The sequence below is a fragment of the Lithobates pipiens genome, unplaced genomic scaffold, assembly GCF_037356315.1.
Source record: "Lithobates pipiens isolate NorthernLeopardFrog02 unplaced genomic scaffold, aLitPip1_a1.2 Scaffold_16, whole genome shotgun sequence".
In the NCBI taxonomy this organism is placed as follows: domain Eukaryota; kingdom Metazoa; phylum Chordata; class Amphibia; order Anura; family Ranidae; genus Lithobates; species Lithobates pipiens.
In genome coordinates this window covers 536710969-536736886 of record NW_027507748.1, presented here as the reverse complement: position 1 = coordinate 536736886, position 25918 = coordinate 536710969, and the positions used below count along the sequence as shown (strand labels likewise).

Below are 25918 nucleotides of genomic sequence, written 5' to 3'. Positions count from 1 at the left end.
CGAAATGATTCTAGAAGCTTCAGTTCATATGCCACGCTATTCAACTTCCTCATAATCGGAAAAGGACCCACAAACCTTGGACCCAGTTTTAAGTTCAAGGTGGACAACCAGACCTGATCCCCCGACCTTGAGATCAAGTTCCCCCCTTCTCTTCTTATCAAACACCTCCTTATTGTAGTTCTGAGTCTTAGCCATGGTCTCCTGCAGAAGCTTGTTTGCTTTGAAGAAGTTAAGGTTTTCTTGTACAGCTGGTACCGGGCATTCGGGGAGGTTGTTGGATAGGAACAGCGGATGAAAGCCTAAATTTGCAAAAAACGGGGCTTGCTTCGTGGCAGAATGAACAGAGTTGTTATATGCAAATTCAGCCAAGGATAGAAGCGAAGCCCAGTCATCTTGAGAGAACGAAGAAAAGCAGCGCAGATACTGCTCCAGCGTCTGATTCGTCCTCTCAGTTTGGCCATTGGTCTGGGGGTGATAGGCAGAGGAGAAGCAGAGCTCAATCTTCAGAGCCCCACAGAGTGCTTTCCAGAACTTGGAGGTGAATTGCACCCCCCTATCTGACGTGATATTAGCGGGGATGCCGTGGAGCCTTACAATCTCCCTGATGAAAGTCTTGGCAGTCTCTGCGGCAGGGGGAGTGCCCTTCATTGGCAAAAAGTGGGCCATTTTGGAAAGCCTGTCCACCACCACAAAGATTGTGGAATATTCCTCTGAAGGTGGCAACTCAACAATAAAGTCCATGGAGATCATCCTCCATGGTCTATCCGGAACAGGTAACGGCTTCAGCAGACCCCAAGCTCTCGACTTGCTGCCCTTGTTCCGAATGCAGGTGACACATGCCTCCACATACTCTTTGCAATCCCTCTTCAACTGTGGCCACCAGAACGTACGTCGAAGCAGTTCAACGGTCTTATGTACCCCAAAATGGCCAGCCAGCAAATGGTCATGACAGGAACTCAGAACCAAGACTCGCACTTCCTGAGGGACGTAGATCTTCTCCTTGTGCCAAAGGAGGTCATCCCTGGATAGTAGAGGAGTGTCAGGCGGGAGAACATTACTTGTAGAAGCCTGCTTGATTTGGGACAGTAAGTCCCCCTGGAACAAGAGGAAGTTCCCTGAAGAAAGGATGGTGTCCGGGGACGAAGGACTTTCTGGTTCACTATACATGCGGGACAAAGCGTCGGGTTTGGTGTTCTTAGATCCTGGGCGATAGGTGATGTGGAACGAAAATCTGGTGAAGAAGAGTGCCCACCTGGCCTGTCGTGGTCTCAGTCTTTTAGAAGTCTTTAGATCAGTGATGGTGAACCTTGGCACCCCAGATGTTTTGGAACTACATTTCCCATGATGCTCCTGCACTCTGCAGTGTGGTTGAGCATCATGAGAAATGTAGTTCTAAAACATCTGCCAAGGTTCACCATCACTGCTTTAGATATTCTAAGTTTTTATGGTCGGTATAAACAAGGATCGGATGGATAGCACCTTCAAGAAGATAGCGCCATTCCTCGAGTGCCGCCTTAATCGCCAGTAGCTCACGATCACCAACGTCGTAATTTCTTTCCGCCTCGGATAGCTTACGAGAGAAGAATGCGACTGGGTGCAGAAGGGATTTAGGCCCTTGTCTTTGGGAAAGCACTTCCCCGACTGCTATTTCTAAGGCATCCACTTCTAGGATATATGGCAGAGTTGAGTCGGGGTGCTTTAGGACTGAGGCTGAGACAAACAAGTCCTTCAGGGTTTTAAAGGCCTCTTGCGCTTCAGGAGTTCATTGGAACTTTAGACCCTGTTTGGTCAGTCCGGTGATGGGGGAAATAATGGAGGAAAACCCCTTAATGAATTTCCTGTAAAAATTAGCGAACCCCACAAACCGTTGGACCCCCTTCCTGTCAGAAGGAGCAGGCCAGTCCCGGATAGCAGAAACTTTCTGGGGGTCTATCTCAATACCTTCCACTGAGATCAGACCGAGAAACTGGATGCTTCGTTGCTCGAAGACACACTTTTCAGGCTTGGCATAAAGACCGTGAAGTCGGAGTCGAGATAAGACGTTTCTTACATGTTCCCGATGTTCAGCTAGAGTGGAGGAAAAGATCAAAATATCGTCCAGATAGATAATTACAAACAGATCAAGGTAGTCTCTGAAAATGTCATTTACAAAGTGTTGAAATGTGGCAGGGGTGTTGCACAGACCAAAAGGCATAACTAAATATTCGAAGTGCCCAAAACGTGTACGAAAGGCGGTCTTCCATTCATCACCCTTCCGAATGCGGACGAGGTTGTAGGCACCCCAAAGATCCAACTTGGAAAATACTTCAGCTGATCCCAGTCTTTGAAACAATTCGGGCACTAACGGCAGGGGGTAGCGGTTTTTGATTGTGACTTTAAGTGCCCGATAATCCACACATGGGCGCAGGGAATGGTCCTTCTTCTCAACGAAGAAGATCCCTGCACCCGCTGGGGAAGTGGAAGGTCGGATGAACCCCTTCTCCAGGTTGTCGTCCAGGTAGGATCTCGGGTCCCCAATTCCGCTTCAGATAATGGAAAAATTCTTCCGAAAGGAATCTCTGCCCCAGGAAGCAATTCTATCGGACAGTCATATGGCCTATGTGGAGGTAGGGTTTCAGCGCCCTTCTTACTAAACACATCCAAGAAGCTGTGATAGACCTTGGGTACAGCTTGTCGGACCTCGGCATCCGTTTCCAAGCAGAGTAGGGAAGAAGAGTCTTTGTTGACGACCGGAAAACAATGCTGAAGACAGTAAGATGAAGGAAACTCGATTCTTCCTGAGATCCAATTAATATGTGGGTTGTGAGCTCTCAACCAAGGCATGCCTAGTATGACAGAAAACAAAGGAGACTTGATAACATCTAGGCACAATAGCTCCTGGTGAGTCCCAGCAATGGTAGCAAGCAGCGGAGAAGTCTCCTGAGTCACTGGTCCAGACTTAAGAGTAGAGCCATCAGCCAGATACACCGAAAGTCCTTTCACCCTAGCCCGAAGAGGAATGTTATTCTTTAAGGCGAAGGACAAATCCACAAAGCCACTACAAGCCCCAGAGTCAATTATTGCGCTGGTTTGGATATTCCCTCCTGGAAGCTGCAAAAGAATAGGTACAGCCAAATGAGAAGTATTGTTCGACAAAATGAGTGGAGAAGCAGGAGAGATGGAAAAGCACTTACAAAGTTTAGCAGGGTAAGTGCGAACATAATGTCCCGGTTCTCCGCAGTAGAGGCAAAGTTTGCCGGCCCGACGACGTTGGCGCTCCTCAGGTGTCAAAGAAGGTCGGAGCAACCCCAGCTGCATGGGTTCTGGAGAGTCCAGGGCAGCCATGGCAGTAGCAGAAGGAGCTAAATGAGTGGAACTTGGCACGCGTGGTAACATCCAAACAGGACGAGAGCTTGTGGCGGGACGTTCCAGGCGACGTTCTCTTAGGCGTCTATTTGAATGGATAGATCTATGAGGGCTTCCAAAGTCTCGGGGGTACCCACACGGGCCAGTTCATCTTTCAAAGGCTCTGAAAGACCCATGCGAAACTGGTATCGTAAGGCAGAATTATTCCAGTCCGTGTCGGAGCTCCAGCGTCTAAATTCCGACACATAGTCCTCCACGGGTCTGCGACCTTGTTGTAGTGCGAGCAAGGCTGCCTCTGTGGTGGCATTTAGCTGAGGGTCTTCATACAACCGAGACATAGCTTGAAAGAAAGCGTTCAGAGTATCTAGAGATGGATCTTTCCGTTCCAGGAGACGGTGGGCCCAGGCCTGGGGTTCGTCTGTCAGCAGAGAAATGACAAACCCCACTTTGGTAGCCTCGAGAGAGAGAGTCCTCGGTTGCAAGGCAAACAAGAGTTCACAAGAGTTCCGAAAAGCTCAGAATTTACTCCGGTTGCCGGAGAATCTTTCCGGAGTAGGGACCCTGGGTTCGGGCGGCATCATCACCACCGAAGGTGGAGCAGAAGATCCGGGGACGGCTGGCGTAGAAGCAGATAGGGCCTGGACACGTTCTTCCAGTCGGCCGCAGCCTTCCTGCAGGTTCTTCACTGCCTGGGTAAGTCCAGCTAAGTGGCAGCAGAGCTCGTCTATAGGGGAGGCTCCCTGCGTGGGCTCGGACATCGCTGTCCAGTACTGTCACGTACCTGGTATGAGAGCCCAGAATGCAGGGAGCGGCCTCTCGTAAGCCTCTGGCTCGAGAACCCCTGGAAGTGGGAACAGGAATTCAAGAGTTCAGAGGGCACAAGTGCCAGGCTGGTGTAGGACTGGTTCGGACCAACAGGAGCGAAGGATCCACAGAAGCTCTGGGATTAACAAGGGGATTCTGCGGGCAGGTCTCCTATATGCCATTGGACCACTGGGGCGACCATGACAGAAGTCCGGAAAAAAGAGCAGTCTGATATTCTCATACTTGATTTAAGGCATGGTACGAGCCGCCGCCAGAATGCGGTCCCAATCGCGATAATTTAGCAGGCGCAACAGGAAAGGGCATGCAGGTGCCTCGGAGGGAGCGGTGGGACCCTGTGGGCTCTTTCAACTACAAAGGTGGGCGGTACCTCCCCCGGGTTGAACAAGGTGGATAGCAGCTGCTCAGTGAACTCTGCGGGTCTAGGGCCCTCAGCTCTCTCGGGAAGCCCAAGTATACGTATATTGTTTCGCCGGAGGCGGTTTTCAGTATCTATTGCACGCTCCTGGAGCACCTTCACCTGTAGCTGCAAGGCCCTCACCTCCCTGGAATCTGATCTATGTCCTCCACGGTAGAAACCCTGTCCTCCACTTTGGCGACGCGCGATTTGAATTTTTCCATATCCTGGAGGATGAGGCCGACATCCACAGTCAAGAAGTCGATCTTTGCTGTGAGAGTTTCTTTGCAGGAGGTTATGGCTGCTTGGATCTCTGCTCCTGTGGGAGCCCCCGACTGCCCATGTACTGGACACCATCCCAGCTGCATACCGCCCTGCAGACAAGGCTGCCTCTGGCGGGGGGGCACGAGGAGTTTTGGAGCCGGATTTGGAGCAGCGGGTCTTAGGATGGCCCATCCGAGTTCTCCCATGGGATGCAAGAAGGTCCTGAAGGAGGCTAGTGGCTGAGAGCTTGCGTTCTGGCAACAGAATATAAAAGTGTCAGGATTGGTGCACTGACACAGGAGCCAATCCTTTGCTGGGGAGGGGGGAGCAGGCAGGTTTCGTGGTGCCGTTGGCAGAATGAAAGGTGTGTAGATGGCGAGTTGTCTGCACCGGGTCAGGGCCCTCAGCAGAGCACAACCTCTGTGAGGGTGGAGGCACAGGGAGGGCAAAGCAATGGTACTGGGGCACGGATGGTGTCACCCCCGGGGCACAGGGAAGATAATACAGGGCAGCTGACACACACACAGTACCTTAAGATAGAGGATGAGCCTGGCGCAGTAGGCCTTTCTGGGTCCCCCGGTGTTTCTCCAGGCCCCCACACAGTTCAGCCTCCTCCAAGAGACCTCCGATGGACTTGTGGGGGGTCCGCTGCCTCACCACCTGCGGATTGCGGTAAATTTGAGCCCGGGGATGTCCGAGGCCAGGCAGGCCTCAAGATAGCGGAAGGTCTCTGAGGTGTGGAGCCGGCTGCGGCCTTGTGAGAACGCGATCGGTCGGCCGAGCTCCACAATACCAGTTGGGGCAGATGCAGCAATCACCCGGGGGTCTGTAGAGAGAACCCAGGGGCCCCCCAGGTGCCGGTGGATGGCCGTGGATTGCCAGGCTGCAAGATGGTGGCAGCCGCGAGTTCCCGGGAGCGGCCCCACGGACCCCCCTCGATTTTTCAGGTCCCTTCTGCGTCCTTTGCCCCCCCAGGGGCGGCTGATGGCGATGTGTGGTGAATCGTCTCCTCTCCTCTGTCGGATTGCGGTGCCCAAGCCCAAGGATGTCCGAGGCAGGTAGGCCTCAAGATGGTGGCGGATCCCTGGAGCCAGCCGTGACCCTGCCGAGGCGCGATCGTCCAACGATCACCGCAATTCCAGCCGGGGCTGGTGCAGCAGATGTCTGGTGTCGTTTGGGGAGATTCTGAAGGTTCTTCTATTATTGTAATGACAGGATGGTGGCAGATTGTTTCAGGATCCGCCGGAGCTCCTCTGGAACACGTCTGGTTCCTTTTACATCCGGACACACCCCCCCAGTGCGCCACTCTTTAGATGCCAAAAACGCTGTGACCTCTGAAATGGTGTGTCCCTTCCGTGTTGAGACCGATCAGCTGTCTCCTACACCATCCTGTCCACTCCCCAACACGTCGATACAGGGATGTGACGTATCTTCCTCAGGAGGAATTGTATTGGTTGGTATGTTAATCAATAAATAGTATCTCGGCTGCCATTTTCTTGTAGACCGTGGACACTCTATTGTCTGTGTCTTTAGTACTGCATATTAACATTAATTGGCACATATAATGGATATCACAACAGTATCGATCATTCGGACTGTTATTAATTCCTTTTATCTACCGTGGCCCATTAGAGTGTAAATAATAAATAAAACAATGAAAAAAAGTTCCATCATTAACTCATTTTAAACTCCGGATGATGCATAGAAACTGACTCACCATTTACAGCACATTACATAATAAAATACTGTATATTTGAAGTGTAGCATAGCCACCAACAGGGATCAACATGTATACTGTATTTATCGGCGTATAACATGCACCCTAATTTTAAGAGGGAAGATAATTTTAAGAGCCCAATTAATGCCCATCTGCAGCCCGATTAATGCCCATCTGCAGCCCAATTAATGCCCATCTGCAGCCCGATTAATGCCCATCTGCAGCCCGATTAATGCCCATCTGCAGCCCGATCAGTGCCCATCTGCATATACAACCAAATGAATTATACCTAAATTATGTACTGCAAATAATGATTAGGAAATAATTCAGTAGCGCTAATGTTAATTATAAAGTGATCTGTATAAGTGAATATAAATATAACAGCCAGTGATGCTGTGCTATATAAAAAAAAAAAGTCCACTGATAAATGTTTAAGAAAATCAATGAGATGAATATTCGTCAAATCCTTCAATCTTCCACCACACCGACGTGTTAGTGGTTCCTCTCTCAATGAAATCGCACTCACCAGCTGATGTTGCCTCCCACTCTCGTGTTTGGCAAAAGAGCAGGTAGACCACACCTGGGTCCGTGTCACGCTTAATCCAAGCCAGACATATCCATATGTGAAAAATAAAAAGTTCTCCACATAGCGTGATACTATTTAACCAATTTATTAAAAATCTAACAACCACACTTCAATATTTCTACTCACATGTTTAAAAATTGTGCCAGCAAAGAAAAAAATCTCACAGCAAACTGTGTGCAAATGATTCGGCGGTGCACTACGGTCACGGTGGATCCAAAGTGTGTGCCTTAACTCTCACCCACTCCGTGGTCTCTATTCCCGAACATTGTATGCGAGTCCAGATCAGTAACCGCCTGCTCCGACCATCTCAGAATCGATCTGATCAGTAACGTCTAATATCAATGAAAGCAGTGTCCATGTAGCCACGCCCCCGACATGTTTCGTCACTCTGACTTCTTACTAGGGGAAATCAGGGGTGCGTGTTATACGCCAACATCGTAATTTGGAGGGAAAGGAGGGGGGCGAGTGCCTCTGGAATTCACCGAGCCGTCATCTCCCCTCCACTCGGCTCTCACGTCTCTCACACACACACACACACACACACACACACACACAGTTCCGCCTTAGCCACTGGCATTGGACCAGTGTCCTGTCAATCACAGGAGCTGGTCCAATGCTGATAGCGAAGGTCTACAAGAAAATGACCGCTGAGATACTATTTATTGATTGACATACTAACCGACCAATATAATTCCCCCTGACAAATATAAGTCCCATCCCTGTATTGACACGCGTTGGGGAGGGGACAGGACAGTGCAGGAGACAGCTGATCGGTCTCAACATGGAAGGGACACACCATTTCAGCGATCACAGCAATTTTGGCTTCTAAAGAGTGGTACACTGAAGCACCCATGAAATGTGAGTACTGTATTAAAGGGGCTAGTGTTTTAGTAATAAAATGATTTAAAAACAATATCACACTATCTAGTTTCCTTTGTCATATATTGTAAAAAAGTGTCTTTTATATATGTATATATATATATATATATATATATATATATATATATATTGTTAAGACAAACTTACGATTGTGAGACGAATATCCTTAATTAGTTCTGAATCGTTTCAGCATGTCATAATATGGAGATTAATTGATTCAAAGTTACCATACGCAAAATTATGGAGAATTCATATTCTAAATAAAGTATAATAAAGCCAATTGAAATTTTAGATATTAAGAATATAATAAATAAATATAAATATATATATATATATATATATATATATATATATATATATATATATATATATAATATTGTGGATAACGTGCCATCAATCAGCCCAGAATACTGAACCCTGTGGTGGTTCATATGCGTGTTTTGACCAAGCTTAACTGCAAGCTTGGTCAAAAGAGCACATACACTGAAGGGGGAAGCACCTGAGTGGACACAAGAATACGCTTGCTATCACCATTATTTGGATCTGATTATGTTTTTTTGGAATGGACTTAACATTTTATTTTATCAACGCATGTCTTCACATGAGTTGTTTGGCATAGAATTTTGCATTTAGCACTTTAGTGCACTGGAACACTTTTTTGCATTGAATTGGAGCACTTTAAGGACTTTTTTTTTACATCTATAATATATATTGTGATAAGATTTTACACGTTGCATTACGTTGCATGGAGTCACTTTATTGATAAAAGTATTGTCACTGCGGCACTTCATGATTTATAGTGATTTGTGGTATTTTACACTAAAATATGAATCATGCATATCACATGCCAATTAAGATTACTTGCCTTTATATTTTTTTTCTTGCTTCTTAATGACATGGTTCTTTCCATAGACCTTGATTAATAACATGGCTGATTATATTAGATACTACACAGCTCAACTGATGTCTTTTTCTATATTTCAGGTGGCTGTAATATTGATGGAGAAGAAGAAAGTTGGGATTTTGGTACTGGTGCTGGATTCTATGTTAATGCCACTGAGGAGCCATGGAAAACTAACTATAGAATGTATTCATATGTAGTGGAAGAGGTAACTAGCTTTTTCATATCTCCCAGCTTCCGTCTTAGATTTGTAGCTTATTTTTTTATGAAATAGTACGCCTTTGTATACTGTATTTCATAAACTAAGGTAGCCATGGAAGGCAAATTTTTCTATTGGAGGCTAAATGTAAACAGAAAGTATGTTTAGTACATCTTGTCACCGTGGTATGCCACATTAAAGTGGTTTTAAATCCTTACAAACCACTTTGACCTACAGGTAAGCCTAGATTAAGGCTTACCTGTAGGTCCAAGAAATATCTCCTCAACCTATACGGTTTAGGAGATATTTGACAAAACACAGGCAACGCTGTCAACGGCGCACTGAGCGCGCCGCCGTCAACGGCGCTATGCCGCGAGTGGCGGCTCCCGTGCGCATGCGCAGGAGTGACGTCATCGCGGCTTCGTCAAATGACAGCGCCGGAGCAGCGAGACCCACCAAGAAGATGGAGGCTCTGTACACAAGGGGACAGCGGTGACTTCGCTGGCTTAGGGCAGCACAGTGGTGTAGTGGTTAGCACTTTCGCCTAGCAGCAATAGGGTCGCTGGTTCAAATCCTGACCACGACACCATCTGCCTGGAGTTTGCATGTTCTCCCTGTGCCTGCGTGGGTTTCCTCCGGGTACTCCCGTTTCCTCCCACACTCCAAAGACATGCTGGTAGGTTAATTAGACCTTGTCTAAAAAAAAAAAATTGGCCTTAATATGTGTATGTGTATGTCAATGTTGTATGTGTTTGTAAGCGTGTCAGGACCTTACAGGGTAAAGGACCACGCAAAAAGCCACAGATGGACATGGTGGCAAGAAAGTGCCCTGAGGCGATTCAGTTCGCATAGGTAGCGCTATACAAGTCACTCACTCGCTCACTGAAGGTAAGTGACACATAATGGACTACTATACGATGCATAGTAGTCCATTATGCTTTACCTTTGCAGGGAATCAAAGAGGAAGTAAACCCATTAGGGTTTACTTCCTCTTTAAATGTCATTCTTCTGTTAATTCAGTGACTAGGGGTGTTCTAATGACTGCTAAATAACTAAAAATATGCTTTACTTTTTTATTTTATTTCCTCATGTGTTATACTGAACCCATCTGCTAAGGTTGATACTCAAATAGAGAGCAGCACCACTGTCGCTTTTTTAGTCGCTATCTCAGGCCGCATGTATGGTAATTCATTGTAGGTCAATATTATCAAATGTTTTTTGACAGACCGATATCACAAATGCATTCTTGTGCCCTGTACACACAGTCGGACTTTCTGACAACAAAATCCGTCTGATTTTTTTCCCGATGGATTTTGGCCCAAACTTGTCTAGCATACACACGGTTGCACAAAGTTGTCAGAAAATCCGATCGTTCTGAATGCAGTGATGTAAAACACGCACGACGGGACTATAAACAGGCCAGTAGCCAATAGATTTAGTCTCGTGATTTATTCTGAGCATGCGTGGCACTTTGTCCGTCAGAATTGTCTACACATGATCGGAATTTAAACGATCGGATTTTTTTGTTGGAAAATTTTAGATCCTGCTCTCAAACTTTGTGTGTCGGATGGAAAAAGTCAGATGGATCCCCCACATGATCAGAATTTCACGATCCGATCGCACATTTTCCGTCGGAAGGTCCGACCGTGTGTACAGGGCATTATACATTAAAAGTTTGGTTTAGTAATGGGATATTTGTTTCCATTTTTCAGCTGCCACAACTCATAAATGGAAATTTTCCAACAGACCCAGACAGGATTTCTGTATTTGGACATTCTATGGGGGGCCATGGTGCCTTAATCTGCGCACTGAAGAACCCTGGGAAATACAAGGTAATTGTGTTTTTTTTAGACCGTTTGCATTCTCCTCTCCCCCTTCCGCGTGACAGGTCCCAGAAGACTGCGGGCGTTTTTTTTTGTCTTTTTTGTCTTTTTGTCTCCTTAACCACCTCAATACAGTGCAGTTACACCCCCTTCCTGACCAGACCAATTTTCAGCTTTCAGCGCTCTCACAGTTTGAATGACAATTACTCAGTCATCCTACACTGTATCCATATGAAACTTGCGTCCTTTTTTCCACACAAATAGAGCTTTCTTTTAGTGGTATTTAATCACTAGTGGGTTTTTTATTTTTTGTGCTATAAATAAAATAAAACGTAAATTTTGTGAAAAAAATGCCTTTTTCTTCGTTTCTGTCATAAATTTTTGCTAATTAGTAATTTTTCTTCATAAATTTTGTCCAAAATTTATACTGCTACATATCTTTGGTAAAAATAACCCACATTAGTATATATTATTTGGTCTTTGTGAAAGTTATAGAGTCTACAAACTATGGTGCCAATCACTGAAAATTGATCACTTCTGATCAGGCCTTCAGTACATCAGGTGTACCTCATTTCTTGAGACACTAACAAGTCAGGAAAGTACAAATACCCCCCAAATGACCCCTTTTTACAAAGTAGACATCCCAAGGTATTAAGTAAGTAGCATGGTGAGTTTTTTTAAGTTGTCATTTTTTCCCACAATTCTTTGCAAAATGAAGATTTTTTTTTTTTTTTTTTTTTTTTTACTAAATTGTCATATTATCAGGTTATTTCTCACACACAGCATATGCATACAACAAATTACACCCCAAAATACATTCTGCTACTCTTCCCGAGTACGGCGATACCACATGTGTAGGACTTTTACACAACCTGGCCACATACAGAGCACTAACATTGATGTAGTACCTTCAGACGTTCTACGAGCAAAAATTACGCATCTCATTTCTCAACCACCTATTACACTTTTTAAGGCCCTGGAGTACCAGGACAATGGAATTTCCCATAAAATTACCCCATTTTGGAAAGCAAACACCCCAACGTATAATCTGTGAGGCATAATGAGTCTTTTGAACGGTTCATTTTTTTCCAGAAGTTTTTGGAATATGTGGAAAAAAATTAAAACGCATTTTTTTTTTACACAAAATTGTCAATTTATAAGATATTTCTAACACACAGCATGTATATAGCAAAAATTACACCCCAAAATACATTCTGCTACTCCTCCCGAGTATGGCGATACCACATGTGTAGGACTTTTACACAGCCTGGCCACATAGAGAGGCCGAATATTGAAGTAGTACGTTCAGGCGTTCTAGGAGCATAAATGACACATCTCATTTCATTCCTACCCATCACACTTTTGAAGGTCCTGGACCACCAGGACAGTGAAATTACCCACAAAATGACCCCATTTTGGAAAGCAAACACCCCAACGTATATTCTATGAGACATGGGCTGGAGATAGGTACTCGGGTACTCTGATGGCCTGGTGACAGGTACTCTGGTACTCTGATGGCCTGGTGACAGGTACTCGGGCACTCTGATGGTCTGGTGACAGGTACTCGGGTACTCTGATGGTCTGGTGGCAGGTACTCGGGTACTCTGATGGCCTGGTGGCAGGTACTCGGGTACTCTGATGGCCTGGTGGCAGGTACTCGGGTACTCTGATGGCCTGGTGGCAGGTACTCGGGTACTCTGATGGCCTGGTGACAGGTACTCGGGTACTCTGATGCCCTGGTGACAGGTACTCGGGTACTCTGATGCCCTGGTGACAGGTACTCGGGTACTCTGATGCCCTGGTGACAGGTACTCGGGTACTCTGATGGCCTGGTGACAGGTACTCGGGTACTCTGATGGCCTGGTGACAGGTACTCGGGTACTCTGATGGCCTGGTGACAGGTACTCGGGTACTCTGATGGCCTGGTGACAGGTACTCTGATGGTTTGGTGACTGGTATTTGGGTACTCTGAAGGGTGGTGACAGGTACTCATATGGACTGTGACAGGTACTCGGGTACTCAGATGGACTGTGACAGGTACTCTGGTACACAGATGGACTGGAACAGGTACTCGGGTACCCTGATGGGCTGTGACAGGTACTCGGGTACCCTGATGGACTGTGACAGGTACTCGGTACTCTAATGGACTGTGACAGGTACTCGGTACTCTAATGGACTGTGACAGGTACTCGGGTACCCTGATGGACTGTGACAGGTACTCGGTACTCTAATGGACTGTGACAGGTACTCGGGTACCCTGATGGGCCGTGACAGGTACTCGGGTACCCTGATGGGCCGTGACAGGTACTCGGGTACCCTGATGGGCCGTGACAGGTACTCTGGTACCCTGATGTGCCGTGACAGGTACTCGGGTACTCTGATGTGCTGTGACAGGTACTCGGGTACTCTGATGTGCTGTGACAGGTACTCGGGTACTCTGATGTGCTGTGACAGGTACTCTGATGTGCCGTGACAGGTACTCGGGTACTCTGATGTGCCGTGACAGGTACTCGGGTACTCTGATGGGCCGTGACAGGTACTCGGGTACTCTGATGGGCTGTGACAGGTACTCGGGTACTCTGATGGGCTGTGACAGGTACTCGGGTACTCTGATGGGCTGTGACAGGTACTCGGGTACTCTGATGGGCTGTGACAGGTACTCGGGTACTCTGATGGGCTGTGACAGGTACTCGGGTACTCTGATGGGCTGTGACAGGTACTCGGGTACTCTGATGGGCTGTGACAGGTACTCGGGTACTCTGATGGGCTGTGACAGGTACTCGGGTACTCTGATGGGCTGTGACAGGTACTCGGGTACTCTGATGGGCTGTGACAGGTACTCGGGTACTCTGATGGGCTGACAGGTACTCTGATGGGCTGTGACAGGTACTCGGGTACTCTGATGGACTGGGACAGGTACTCGGGTACTCAGATGAACTGTGACAGGTACTTGGGTACTCTGATGGGCTGACAGGTACTCTGATGTGCTGTGACAGGTACTCAAATACTCTGATGGACTGTGACAGGTACTCTGATGGACTGTGATTGACAGGTACTATGAGGGGTGGTGACAGGTCCTCTTTATTGGGGGGGGGGGCGGCAATCAGTATGATTGGTGTACACTGTATGCGGTAACGAGATGTTACCGCAATCTCCTCCTCACACACGATCGGTGTGTGAGGAGGAGAACCCGGTAACATCCCGTTACCGCAGTTTGTTTACATTTTTGTGATCGGCTGTGAAAGGATCACAGCCGATCACGTGGGTAAACAGCCGGCCAATGGCTGTTTACCAGCGTCGGTGACGAGCAGTGTTCCCGGGGAACACGCCGCCACCGACGTGCACGCGCAGCGCGATCGCGCGCATGCGCCGTGCACGTTCGGGGTGTGACCATCTGTGATCGGCCGTGACTTCATCACGGCCGATCACGTGGTAAACAGCCATAACGAATGGCTGTTCACCCCCTTCGGTGGCGAGCGGTGTCTCCGTGACACGCCGCCACCGAAGAAACAGGGATGCGCGCGCACGATCACGCGCATTCCCTGTTTAAACGGGATGCCGTCATATGACGGCCTCCCGCCACAATAGGTGCGCCGTCTGGCCGTCATTTGACGGCCGGCGGTCAGCAACTAGTTAAAGTGGTTGTAAACTCTCCATTTTCACTTTAGCTCATTATAATCTACATAAAAAAGGCAGCTGATCCCTGCCTGTGAAATTTCACTTACTGTTAAGTTTCTTCACAATCCGTCCTGCAATCTGTAATGATGTCACTGGTGCATGCCCAGTCTGTAGCTTCTTTAACGGCACGCTATGTGTGCCGTTTCACTATCCACAGCATGCCCGGTTATTTCCTTTCACTGAGAACAGCACAGAAAGGAAGCCTCGCGATACTGTGCCCTCCTCACATTCCTGGATAGAGCCTTGGTTTATGCGCGATCAAGCATGTGCAAAATTTAGGCTGGATTCACACCTGTGCAGTTTTAGTCCTTTTTGCATTTTGCAGATTTGCACTACAGTCCATTTAACATTGTTTCCTATGGAACACGTTCTGTAGTACAAATCTGCAAAATGCAAAAAGCACTAAAAATGCATAGGTGTGAATCCAGCCTTAGACAGGGAAGAAAAGGAAGGGTGAAGATGACGTCCACACAAGAGCCAGCAATCGATAGTAAAAATGCTGTGGCTGATTCCCGGAAGAAGAGAAATTTGATAAAAGCCAAAAACAGTATTTCTCTTATATTCACCGACCGACACAGCTCCTCTCTGTAACTAAATGGTTTGTTAGCCTGCCATTAGGAGAACTAGGCAAAAATTGTAACACAATACACAGAACTTTAGTCCCGCCCTGGGGGGCAGACCCTTTGCTAACAACCCTCCCTGCTCCCAGGCAGTTTTATTTTGCCTAGTAAAGGAGAATGACCTAGGAACCCTGCGGGCCATTTGGTCCATTTTTTTGATGCAGGTTTGATGTTTTTTTTGCGCAAGATGAAAGATCCTGGGATCTTCTATCAACTGCCGGCTGGGTGACAGGCTGGTTAAGATATCCTTGTAGTCTCCCCAGTCTTGCCATCGAGCGTGTGCAGACCGCAGCTAAGGCTCGGCAGGCCACGACATACTTCAGCTCCAGGGGTGGTTCGGTGAGCTTCAATGCTCCGGGGTATACATATAACCAGGTTACTGATGTCTGGATCACAGTTTACCGGGCCAACAGCTACCCTGTAACTGCGCAGGAATAGATCTGTGATGGAATGTCTTCCAGCTCTTCAGGACTGGTGATTATGGCTCTCCCTGCTTTTGTGGGGTGAGCAGCTGGGCATTCCCTGGGAGGTCGATTCGGGGGCCACCTCACCTCCTTATCTTCTCTCCCCCTTCCCTATTTCCACTCCCTTCCTCCCTCCGCTGTGTGTGTGTGGGGTTAGCTGGGTCTCTCACCTGTAGGGGGCTCTGTGCGGCTAGCGTTGGTCCTGGTCCCGGTCTGGGGGGTCCCAAAAGGTGTCTGTGGAGGAGTTCTGGCTGAATGCAGGCAGCACCGTTCTGTGATTTTTTTTTTTCCTGTCACCTCATGGTGCTGTCCGACGGCCATTTTGACTGTGGGCAAAGCAGGTTCCCCTTGTGAGCCTCAGCAGCCATTTTCTATAGGATTTTCCTATTAGTTGCATTGGCGGCCATTTTTTTGAAGCCAGAGCGCTCTTTTCACCGCAGTTCTCCTGTGACAGCTTTACATGGCTCTCACATGCTGTTTCCTGTGTATGCAGGACGCTGGATGGCTCTTCCCTGAACACTGGTGCAAGCTCTGCAGATTATTTCACCGCTATTCTATATAGCTATTCTATATAGCTGCTGCCGACACAGTTTCTTCACATTCACAGAACGTCCCAGGGTGGTGAGTCTGGCGCTAGGTACCCCTCCACCCCCCCCCCCACGCGGTGTCAGCAGGAGGGTGGGACCTTCACTGTCCTAAGTCCCCTTGCAGGTGGCAGACAGGGTAGGGTCAGCATGGCTTCAGAAACTGGTGTTTCTTCCCCCGACATCCAGGCTATTGCATATTGCAACCGGGTCACCTGCGGATAGCGCTGTGCCCATGGACACCCTGACGGTGGTCCTTAACTCTTTTGTTGCTAAAATAGAGGCGGTGCGTGGAAGGAAAGGTGTGCTTAAAAGGCCCCTACCCCTCCCCCCCCCGTCCTCTTGGGAGAGCTCTGATGCAGACTCGGGCCCTGCTGCGGCTGGTGACCCCTGCTCTGACCTATCAGACGAGGCTGACCAGGACCATTTGTACAGTGAGGATGATTCCCCGTCCGGGCACGACAAAGCGCTTGTTGGAGCACTTATCACAGCTGTGAGTGATACCCTGAAGATACAGGAGCCAGCGGATCCCTCTGCTGATGTATCGGTCCCTTTTGGGTCCCGCAAGCACGTTCATCTAAGGTGTTCCCGTATTTGGCTTATTTTGACAAGTTCATCTACAGGGAATGGGGTCGGCCACAAAGGACCTTTACGGTCCCCAAAAACATGGCGGTGCGTTACCCCTTGAGGAAAGCCTTCTCAAAAATGGTCGGCTCCTCCGGGTCGTGGACCCCCCAGTATCCAGGTTAAATAAAGTAACCACGATCCCGGTAGAGGGGACTCCTGCATTCAAGGATCCCACGGACAGGAAGGCCGAGGCAGTGGCTCGTTCCTTGTTTACGGTTGTGGGGTCAACCGTGCGACCAGTACTGGCATCCGCACTGGTGTCACAGACACTGACTGAGTGGGCAAAACGTTTGCACCGCAAATTGGGAGAGCAAAACGCCTCCCCTGTCTGCGTGGAACTAGCAGACCAACTAATGCAAGGCCTTAAGTACGTTTGTGACACGGCCCTGGATACTCTCCCTCTGTTATCCAGGGCTTCAGTGTCAGCTGTGGTGCTGAGGCACCTGATTTGGCTTAAATGCTGGTCTGCTGACCAGGCATCCAAAAAAGCCTGACGGATCTTCCCTTCCTTGGCGACCGACTCTTTGGAGCTTTGTTGGATGACATTAATAAAAATGCCATGGGTGGTAAGAGTACACTACTCCCACAGGCCAGGAAGGCCAAGGAGCCACGCCGCAGGCAAGGGCCCTCTTTTTCCACTCACAATCAGCTTTTTGTCTGCCCGGTGCTTCGACAAAACGTTCCCAGCCCGACAGGACGTCCACGGATGGTCAAAAGCGTCCCTGGAACCGCAAGCCAAACCAGCCTGCGAACAAAAGTACTACTGCATGAAGGTTTGCCTTCGGGAGTTTGCAGCCCGGTGGACCTCCCGGTTATCCAACCAATGGGTCTGCGACCTGATTTACACAGGCTACAAGATAGTTTCTCTCTTGGCTGCCAAACAGATTCTTCCTCTCCAGTATACCTGCGTCCCCGGTTCGCCGGGAGGCCCTCCTAGGGGCAGTAAAAAAAAATTTGTTTGTGGTTCCCAAAAAGGAATGGGTACGTCCAATCTTGGACTTAAAAGCCCTCAATCACTTTGTAAAAGTGCAGAGGTTCAGAATGGAATCAGTTTGCTCAGTAGTCACTGCACTCCATCAAGGGGACTCCCTGACGTCTTTGGACATCCAGGATGCGTACCTGCACATACCCATATGCCTTCGGCATCAAAAATGTCTGCGTTTGGCAGTCAGGGAAGCCCTTTACCAGCTTGTGGCTCTTCCCTTTGGCCTGGCATCAGCCCCCGAAATACCAAAGTACTGGCTCCAGTATTGGCGTTGCTGCGACAACGTGGGACCGTGATTGTGGGTTACCTAGATGATCTCCTCCTGAGAGCATCTTCCGCCTCAGAATTAGAGGAGGATGTGGCGATCACCATGCAGACTCTGCGAGAATTTGGGTGGCTGTTGAACCTAAAGACGTCGGGGATTGTACCGACCCAGCATCTGGAGTACCTAAGTTTGCTTTTGGACTCCAGGGAAGCGAGAGTCTTTCTCCTTCAGACAAGTTGCAGACTCTCAGAGCTGTGGTCAAACTACTGATGAACCGCAAGTGGTCATCGCTCCGCTTTTGCATGCGAGTACTGGGGCTCATGGCAGCCTCCTTCGAGGCAGTACCTTATGCCTAGTTCCACACCAGAGTCCTGCAGAATGAGATTTTGACAAAATGGGACAAATCTCCGTTGTCCCTGGATTGACAGGTTCAGGTGAGCCAGCCAGTCAGGGACTCTCTGATCTGGTGGTTGAGGTCCCCGGTGATTCAGTCCGGAAAATCATTCCTTCCTCTGAAATGGACGGTGATCACTACGGACGCCAGTCTCTCAGGCTGGGGTGGAGTGATGGGGATTCAGTCGGCTCAGGGCCTCTGGTCGATGGACGAATCCAGGTTGCCGATCAATCTGCTCGAATTGAGAGCAATCAGGCTGTGCCTCCACACGTGGTCGACGTGTCTTCAAGGATGTCCGACCCAGGATGCAGTCAGACAACACCACCGGTGTGGTGTACATAAGTCACCAAGGGGGAACAAGAAGCTCAGCCGCTGCTCGGGAGGTCGCTCACATACTTCGGTTGGCAGAGCGACACGTTCCGGCTCTGTCAGCCATTTACATCCAGGGGGTGGAAAATTGTCAGGCGGACTATCTGAGTCGTCAGATGCTGGACCCAGGAGAATGGGCGTTGCATCCAGAGATATTCAGGCTTCTGTGCCTGAAATGGGGCACACCAGATGTGGATCTATTGGCCTCCCGTCTCAATCGGAAGGTGCCGAGATTCGTGTCCAGGACAAGAGATCCGTGGGCAGACGAGCTGGTGGCTCCGTGGGATCAGTAGCAGCTGATCTACGCCTTTCCTCCACTAAAACTGTTGCCACGTCTGCTTCGCAGAGTGGAAGCCGAGGGGATCCCACTAATCCTTGTTGCCCCAGATTGGCCTCAGCGGCCCTGGTACGCAGACCTGGTGTGTCTGGTGGCAGACGCTCCCTGGCGACTGCCACTGCGAGAGGACCTCCTATCTCAAGGTCCAATCTTTCGCCCTGCTTTACCATCGCTGGCTTTAATGGCATGGCTGTTGAGAGCCAGGTGCTGAGGAACCGGGGTCTGTCGGACTCGGTGATTCCAGTTATGCTGAGGGCACGGAAATCATCTACACGGAAGATATACCATTGTACCTGGATTGCCTACAACTTAATGTGTGAGGAGAAAGGGTGACAGCCGCGCTCCTTTTCTATATCCAGGATCTTGCTGTTTCTTCAGCAAGGAGTAGACCAGAAATTGGCGTTGAGCACCATTAAGGGGCAAATTTCAGCCATGGCTGTCTTTTTTTCAGAGACCCCTGGCGTCTCACTCATTAGTGAGTACCTTTGTTCAGGGTGTTTGACATGTAGTCCCTCCGGTGCGTCCACCGTTATCCCCATGGGATTTGAACCTGGTGTTGTTGGTGCTTCAGAAGTCACCGTTTGAGAATAACAGGGAGATTCCCCTGTTGACCCTTTCACAGAAGGTGGTCTTTCTAGTGGCCATCACATCGGCCAGGAGGGTTTTGGAATTGGCGACCTTGTCATGCAAGTCGCCTTATCTGGTCATCCACAGGGATAAGGTGGTGTTGCGTCCGCAACTGTCCTTTCTACCGAAGGTGATTTCGGCTTTTCATATCAATGAGGACATTGTATTACCATCGTTGTGTACTAAGCCGAAGCACCCCAAAGAGCTGGCCCTTCACGCTATCGATGTGGTTAGGGCTCTGAAGGTGTACTTGTCTGCCACGGCTCCCTTTCGGAAGTCAGACTCACTGTTTGTTTCGGTGGCTGGTCCAAAGAAGGGTATGGCGGTCTCGTCGGCCACCATTTCCAGGTGGATCAGACAGATTGCAGTCCAAGCCTACGTGTTGAAGGGGCAGGTGCCCCCCTTTCCAGTCACGGCCCACTCTACAAGAGCAATCGGAATGTCTTGGGCCTTCCGACACCAAGAGTCTGTCGCTCAGGTGTGTAAGGCAGCAACCTGGTCGTCTGTCCATACGTTTACCAAGTTCTAAAAGGTAGACGTCAGTGCATCGGCTGCCTGTTTTGGCCGCAAAGTTTTGCAGGCGGCCGTATAGTTGCAATTGAGATTTTTTCCTGGTTTTTTTCTATAAAAACGCAGTACTGTTTGTTAATGCACTGTTTCATTGCTTCCACAAAAAGGTTTGCGGTGTTGGGGATCTCTCCTGTTGAGAATGCCCGGTTATGGCGGTGTGTTTTTCCATACACTGCTGTTTTTTTGTGGGTTTAGTTTCACTAGTTCCCACTTGCCATAGTGGATGAAGTTTTAATGCTGTTTTTTCCCACCCCTCGTTTGCCACTGCTTGGACGTCCCATTTAGTTACAGAGAGGAGCTGAATATAAGAGAAAATAGGATTTTTGTACTAACCGTAAAATCCTTTTCTCTGTAATTCACTGACGGACACAGCACCCACCCCTCCTTTTTCTCTACGTTATACTGCTTGTTGACGTACTGAGTTCTGCCTGGGAGCAGGGAGGGTTGTTAGCACAGGGTCTGCCCCCCGGGGCGGGGCTAAAGTTCTGTGTATTGTGTTACAATTTTTGCCTAGTTCTCCTAATGGCAGGGCTAACAAACCATTTAGTTACAGAGAGGATCTGTGTTGGTCAGTGAATTACAGAGAAAAGGATTTTACAAACCTTGTTTTGGTAACTTTTTTTATATGCAAGACCTGCTGGATAATATTTAAAAAAAAAGAAAAAAAAAGTCTGGGGTTTACTGCCTCTTTAACAATAAGCTATCATGAAGGCCGGCGGTGGCACCTGCTCCTAAAATTCCTACTAAAAATCAGAACCATATCTAAATCGCAGATGAACCATTGAACAGCTACTTTGGAAACTCTGTGAAAACGGACCTAAAATTCACAAATGTGAACCGGCCTTTAAGTTGTAAACTGCAAGTCCTGGAGTAAGAATTTTAACAAATAGTTTACCGGGGAATGTTTATTTTGTTGTGTTTTAATATTTAAAGCTGAAAAATGCTGAGGGTTTATTACTACTTTAATTTTTATCAAAACCATTTTTAATTAGTATATTATACATAAATACAAGCTTATATGTACGTTACCCATATATCTGAGGCTAATATGCTGTGTGCAATGTTTTTGGAACGAGTTATATTGTTAAAATCAGTACTGGTCAAATCTTCTCAATATCTATGAGCTGGTATTACTGTTTTTTTGTCTTTTAACCATTTGCTGCCCATATAACATAAATACTTAGCACATGATCTGACATGCATGCCACCAGCGACCCTGCCCGACCCTGCCCTGCCCTGATTAAACACAGCAGATGTCGATCACTGGGTGCCGGGGATCGGAATGTATTTACACAGGACAGGGCAGGAAATAAAATTGATCAATTCCCCTAGTAAAAGAATCTCCCACTACACACAAACACTGACTAGGCACACATTTAACCCTTTGATTGCCCTGGATCTGACATGTCCAAAGTCTGGCCCACAATCCAATTGCGGCCTGCGTTCCGGTTTCGAATAGCCCGCCTGGTAATTTACACAAATATATCTTTTGTGGCCCCCCAACGAATCCCCGAGCGTCGGGGCCACAAAAGATATATATTCTGGCTGCCTCGGAGGGGACAGGGAGGGGGCGGGAGGAGTGCTGTACATACAGTGAGAATTTCCTCTTTACGCGGCAGCCTCTGTAATAGGAAATCCCGTCTCCTGGGCTCCCATTGGACAGCTGTTCTGTCCATCATAGGAGGTGGGACTTTGTATTAAAGAGGCAGAAGAGTAAAAGGAGATTCTCCTGTATGTAATCTGTTGGCACTCGTCCCGCCCCCCTCCCTGTCCCCTCCAAGGCTGCAGATGGACATGGATCAGGCTGCACTGATGGCAATGGTGAGTCTGCATTCATGGCAGTGGTGGGGCTGCATTCATGGCACTTGTGAGGCTGCATTGATGGGCACTGATTAGGCTGCATTGATGGGCACTGACCCTTATTTTGCTTCATAGTTCTTTATTTAAAATTTTAGTTTTTTCCTGAAACTTTCCTCTTAAAGTGAAGGTGCGTGTTATACGCCAATAAATACAGTATATCCAAATAACATGCCCAAGCTCATCTTTTCACCATACACAGCCACAAAGGAAAGAGAATTCTTGTTGGGCAGTTTATTAGTGCTGATCGCCGCCCTTACTAGGAAAAAAAAATTATAAATAAAAATTCTAGTATATATCCCATAGTTTGTCGACATTATAACTTTTGCGCAAACCAATCAGTATACGCTTATTGGGCTTTTTTTTACCAAAAACATGTAGCAGAGTACATAAAATTCAAAACGGTGCAGTGCAAGATAACCAATCAATATATAACATCCTCTAAAAGTCCAAAATGAAACATATCCTGATGAACATGAATTATGCCACTGTGGTGAAGAGATGCATCCAAATAAAAAGCATAAGTAAAGCACTTAGGCTAAGTGCATGCATCGGACATTCAGGTCACAAAATGAAACCAATAAGATGGCCGTGGGTGACGTCAGTACGTAGCTCCTCCCCCATATATGTTACGTCCGTAGGCGGGACTTTGTCACCGGGAGCTGCCTACGGACATAACACGTACGGGGGTGGAGCTATGTAATGACGTAACCTGCAGCCATCTTATTGGTTTAATTTTGTAACCTGAACAATCGATGCATGCACTTGGCCCAAGTGCCTTACTTGTGAGTTTTTTTTTTTCTTTTTTACTGCTTTTTATGCATAATAAACAAATGTTTACAGGCAGCACTAGATTATTTTATTCTCTTACATACAGTGGGAGAATATCCTTTCAATCGATTGTAAAGGGACTACTTAATTTCCTTTATGGGAAGGTGTGTGCAGACCTGTGGGTCAAAGATATGATGTGAGAGGTTGCAGATGTCTTTGGATGGGCTGGACTCACGCTGACACTTGCATGCTTTTTATTTGGATGCACCTTTTCAGCACAGTAGCATTATTCATGTTCATCAGGATAGGTTTCATTTTGGACTTTTAGAGGATGTTAAATATTGATTGGTTATCTTGCACTGCACTGTTTTGAATTTTATGTATTAAGAAGGTGTTGTGTTTTTACCTTTTAGTGTTCAGCTTGCATATCTATTTAGATATATTTTATTGTTTTCTTGCACTGAATAGTTTTTCTTATAATGTAGCAGAACACTGGCCTACATTTATCAAGATATTTGATTTTTTTATTTTATTGGATATGTTTTTTAGCAGAAAGTTAAAAATATTGTTTTCTTTTTCAAAATTGTCAGCCTTTTTTTTGTTTATAGTGCAAAAAATAAAAAACACAGTGGTGATAAAATACAACCAAAAGAAATCTATTTGTGGGGAAAAAGGACATAAATTATATTTGGGTACAGTGTCGCATGATTATCAGTGAAAGTAACACAGTGCCGTTTAGCAAAAAATAGCCTGGTCATGATCTTTTGGAGGTCAAGTGGTTAAACACTTCAGAAAAGGTTTTGTTTATATTTTGTTGACTTGTACCCTGTATCTTGTCTAAATATAATGCAGTATGTAGTTTAAAATTTTGCCAGTAAGGCATTACTATGTTAGGTGTCCCGAACAACACACACAGCACTTCAGGAGATATCACTACCCTCCCTCCAGGCCACCTGCATCTGTCCCTAGACTATTGTAGAGGTACCAGCACTGTCCTCCTCGATTTCGGTACTACTGCATCTCCACAGGTTGCATTACAAAGTTTGACCTGGAAATATACTATCACTCACCATAGTAACTGGGATAACCCCAACCCTAGTTAAAAGTGTGTCTTCAACTGCTAAGTCTATATAGAATGTAGTTGTTTTAAAGTCAGAAGTCATTTTATGACATTTAATCTGAGGTCTATAAAACTTGCTGCAGGAGATTAAAAGAAACCTGTACTACAAGAACTATGGAAGCTGTCATTGCTAACCACCTTCTAAAAAGTCCTGTTGCTCATTTCTCTGCTTTCAGTTTGAGATCCTGACCCAGAAAAAGCATGCAGATCAGGGGAATCTGTTTCAAGTAAAAATTCTTAATTTGGATACTATTCAGTAACCTAGGAACTGGGATATATGGAACACAATGGATATGCATGACAGGCAGGGACCTAGTATGTTCAGAAAGGGAGGTCAGCAATGGCAGTCTCCATATTTCCTCAATGCTAGTTTCCTTGAAGCAAGTTGATGTCTTGCTTCAGTGCTGCGGAGCCTCTTTCTAATATTGAAGTTTGTGAAAGTTGCGCTGGATGCAGAGAGGATCATGCTTAAAGTGGAACTCCAGGATCACAGAGAACCCATTTCCATACTGTCATGAACACATCCTCTGTCAGTGGTTCTCAACCCTGTCCTCAAGTACCCCCAACCGGCTATGTTTTGGGAATTTCTCTTAGATAAAATAACTGTCTAAAATACCAATCCGTCAACTCCGATTTAAAGCACCTGTGCAAGATAAAGGAAAACCTGCAAACATGGCCTGTTGGAAGTACTTGAGGACAGGGTTGAGAACCACTGCTCTAGGTGTCTGCCAGGACTTGCTTTACTCCAGGACTGAGTGGAACTCGTCATTACATGAGTTCTGCCCAGGAGTGAGGAATGAGAGAAACTACCTTTGACATCACTGTATGGGCCTAAAGACTGATTAGTGTGTGTGTATGTTTGTGTATTTTCTCATGGTTGTGTGATAAATAATATGACATCTCGAAACTTCTGATCAACATGATTTCTGTTTTGTGCCTTTCTATATAATTTTTTAAAGTATGTCATTTATACTGAACAATGTACAATTAACAAACCGGTTTTCTAAAAGTAAAGTTGAAATAGGTGCAGTAAAAAAATTCTGTTGCCATTGAAATATATTTTGACAATTGCTTACCTTATGTTTTTCTGTTTCTTTTATCTTAGACTGTCTCAGCATTTGCACCAATTTGCAATCCTGTACAGTGCCCATGGGGTCAGAAAGCATTCAGTGGATATTTGGGTTCTGACACAAACAAATGGGAAGTAAGTGGAAAACAGGCACATTCTGAAATTATTTTGCTGCTTATTCTTCCTGTGTTGTAGAATCATTATAGCCTGGCGCTTTTCCGCTGCTGTAACCGATTTTTTTCATTATTCGGGTGTTTAGAAAATGAAGCATGATGTGTTTTCTGATTTACCCAAGGCATATGATGCAACCCATCTGGTGAAGACTTACTCGGGGTCACAGCTAGACATATTAATAGACCAAGGGAAGGATGACCAGTTCCTCTCTGCGGGACAGCTATTGCCTGACAATTTTATTGCTGCTTGCACTGAACGAAAAATACCTGTGGTCTTTAGACTGCAAGAGGCAAGTATTACTCATTGGCATTATGAGCATCTTCTTTTAAACACAAGTGTTTCATTGATAAGCAATTCACATACAGTCTGTAGGAATCTATAGCCACTTGATTACTAACTTGTATATACCAATTCATTACCAGACCAATTTTTTTGCTGCTTTTTTTTTTTTTAAACATATGGTAGTATGGAGGT

The 25918-nt window shown here is 46.9% G+C and overlaps 1 protein-coding gene across 2 annotated transcripts in view; it reads left to right on the top strand.

Moving 5' to 3' along the window:
• Positions 1-25918, top strand: part of ESD (esterase D) — a 111859-nt gene that overhangs the window by 54898 nt on the left and 31043 nt on the right. For both annotated transcript variants that reach the window (XM_077483253.1, XM_077483252.1), the window contains exons 5-8: positions 8995-9119; positions 10823-10942; positions 25307-25405; positions 25566-25733. In XM_077483253.1, the coding sequence (XP_077339379.1) occupies positions 8995-9119; positions 10823-10942; positions 25307-25405; positions 25566-25733 (512 nt within the window). The remainder of the gene's footprint in view (positions 1-8994; positions 9120-10822; positions 10943-25306; positions 25406-25565; positions 25734-25918) is intronic.